This window comes from Morone saxatilis, unplaced genomic scaffold (assembly GCF_004916995.1).
Source record: "Morone saxatilis isolate NCDOM2014 unplaced genomic scaffold, NCSU_SB_2.0 Contig17, whole genome shotgun sequence".
Taxonomy (NCBI): Eukaryota; Metazoa; Chordata; class Actinopteri; family Moronidae; genus Morone; species Morone saxatilis.
The window spans coordinates 27,899,174-27,901,227 of record NW_023339729.1 but is presented as its reverse complement, the minus strand read 5'-3'; the positions used below and the strand labels follow the sequence as shown (position 1 = coordinate 27,901,227).

At 38.4% G+C, this 2,054-nt stretch overlaps 1 protein-coding gene across 3 annotated transcripts in view; it reads right to left on the bottom strand.

Moving 5' to 3' along the window:
- Positions 1-1,040, bottom strand: part of tab1 (TGF-beta activated kinase 1/MAP3K7 binding protein 1) — a 14,514-nt gene extending 13,474 nt beyond the window's left edge. For all 3 annotated transcript variants that reach the window (XM_035660576.1, XM_035660577.1, XM_035660578.1), the window contains exon 1: positions 979-1,040. In XM_035660576.1, the coding sequence (XP_035516469.1) occupies positions 979-1,011 (33 nt within the window). In that variant the 5' untranslated portion in view covers positions 1,012-1,040. The remainder of the gene's footprint in view (positions 1-978) is intronic.
- Between the last annotated feature and the right edge of the window lie 1,014 nt (positions 1,041-2,054).

Below are 2,054 nucleotides of genomic sequence, written 5' to 3'. Positions count from 1 at the left end.
ACAAGTTGTGTTGTGTAATAATGTGTAATAATGTGTAATAATGTGTAATAATGTGTATTTCCACGCAGTTTCAAACAATAACATAAAATGTAATTCTGATTTAAAACTGCAGGCTGTATAAAGACACACACACACTGTACATAACCACCAACCTAATGTATATCAGTTTATTTGTTTTTTATTTATATTCATGTATATATAGACCTATTGTTTCTCTACTCATATGTGCTTTATAGTTCTGTATGTTACCAATCTTTGTTCAGCTGTGTTGGTTTAAACTGTATGTGGCTGTCTATCTCTATCTTTCTGTAAAGTGTCCATGGACGTGTGTGCAAGTACACCGAGAGCAACTTAAACCGGAGTCAAACTCCTTCATGTCTGCACACATTAGTTGTCCAGTAAAACCTGATTCTGATTTCCATAACTCAACTTTAACGAGCTCCTCTCCGAATTGGGTTACTGGAACAAAGCTACAGAGCCCAGTCTGGTTTAAAACGATGTGCGGTGCTCACTCATATCACGACAGGAGTGACAGGTAGTTTAACAAACGCAAAATGCAAAGTGTTCCCTTTGAGCCACCATCTCTGCAAAAGTCGCTAGCTAACGTTAGTTAACCAATTGCCTCGGAGTATTTCACTGATGGTGTTAAAGCTACGCGGCGCTGTGACACGTTAGTACCGGTCACACAGTTACCCCCTGCTACCTTTACTAATCTCAGGTGACCTCGGTGATTAGACTCTTAATAAATCTCATTATTTTGAGATTAAAGTTGGACCAGCTAGCTGTTAGCACACCACTTCTTAAACTCAAGTTAGCACTAGCATCTGTATCTGTATCTGTACGAGAAACACTGAACAGAACACAAACAAAGACGACCACCGGGGCAGATAAAGTAGACCAAAGTGCCGTACGAGCGCAGTGCACTAACACTAACACTACAGCTCAGTGAGAGTGAATAAAAGCTGAGTTTTCACTCACGCTCTGCATCAAATTCCTACGCTGGGCCGCCATGTTGGACGGTACTCGTTGCGTTCACGGACTCATCGCAAGGTCCGCATTCCAAGTGTCAATGTGGTGAAAAATACCTGCTATTACTTTTAGAGGGAAATAATTGATAATAAAATGAGGTGAAAACATTTTATTCCAGTTTATTCTGTACCACGTTTTTTTTGTGGCTGTTATGATAATTCACAGTTACTGATGTGATCATAGAAAATGTAATACGCTTGGCATTTAGCAACTGTTTCCATTTTGTACAAACCAGTCCGGATTGTTGACTTGATATTTTAAAATCAGCTGTTGATTGTATGCTCTCTTCTTAATCTCTTCCCTCCTCATGTCTTGTGGCGTTTTATGTATTCAGATTTATCAATCATTAATGCGCCCCCTAAATTTCCCACAGCACTTTAAGGCAACATATGTGTAACTTTGTCGAACTCACGTGAATTTTTATTTTTTAGTGCTAAATTATTTAGGTTGTCTGTACAGTTGTTACCTAAAACGCAGGTTTACATTATAGGTATTCATTTAGTTGATTTATAAAACGGAGGGGGGAAAAACTACAAGCACCATTTCGCTTTGTTGCTATGCTGAATTTCTTTGACAACATCGCCACCGTATGGGTGTATGATGAACTTCAACACTAACTACCAACCCACCAACTACATGTTGCTGATGGCTCTTGGGCCTTTGTTTTAAGTTTTACTTTTCTCAAACATTGTCTATTCTGGTAAAATGATAATAAATGCATCTAATCTAATATTACATTGATTTCTGGGATGATGCACCAAAATGAATCTTAGTCTTTGGTAAAAGTCTGTTTTTAAAGCTTATTCTATGCTTAGAATTTAGGAAACTAATGTAAATGAAGTCAGGAAGTAACACACTGCTGAGCAGCTTCCGTCTTATGCAATCCACTGTTTTGATGAGCAGGGGGAGTAAGAGGAATGAAAAGAGTTGGACATATGTTATCATTTCACCAAAACAAAAGCTCTTCTTGTAAAATCTGCACTTAGATATGACTACAGGTACAATTCCTGCCAGTGGAGGGAAAC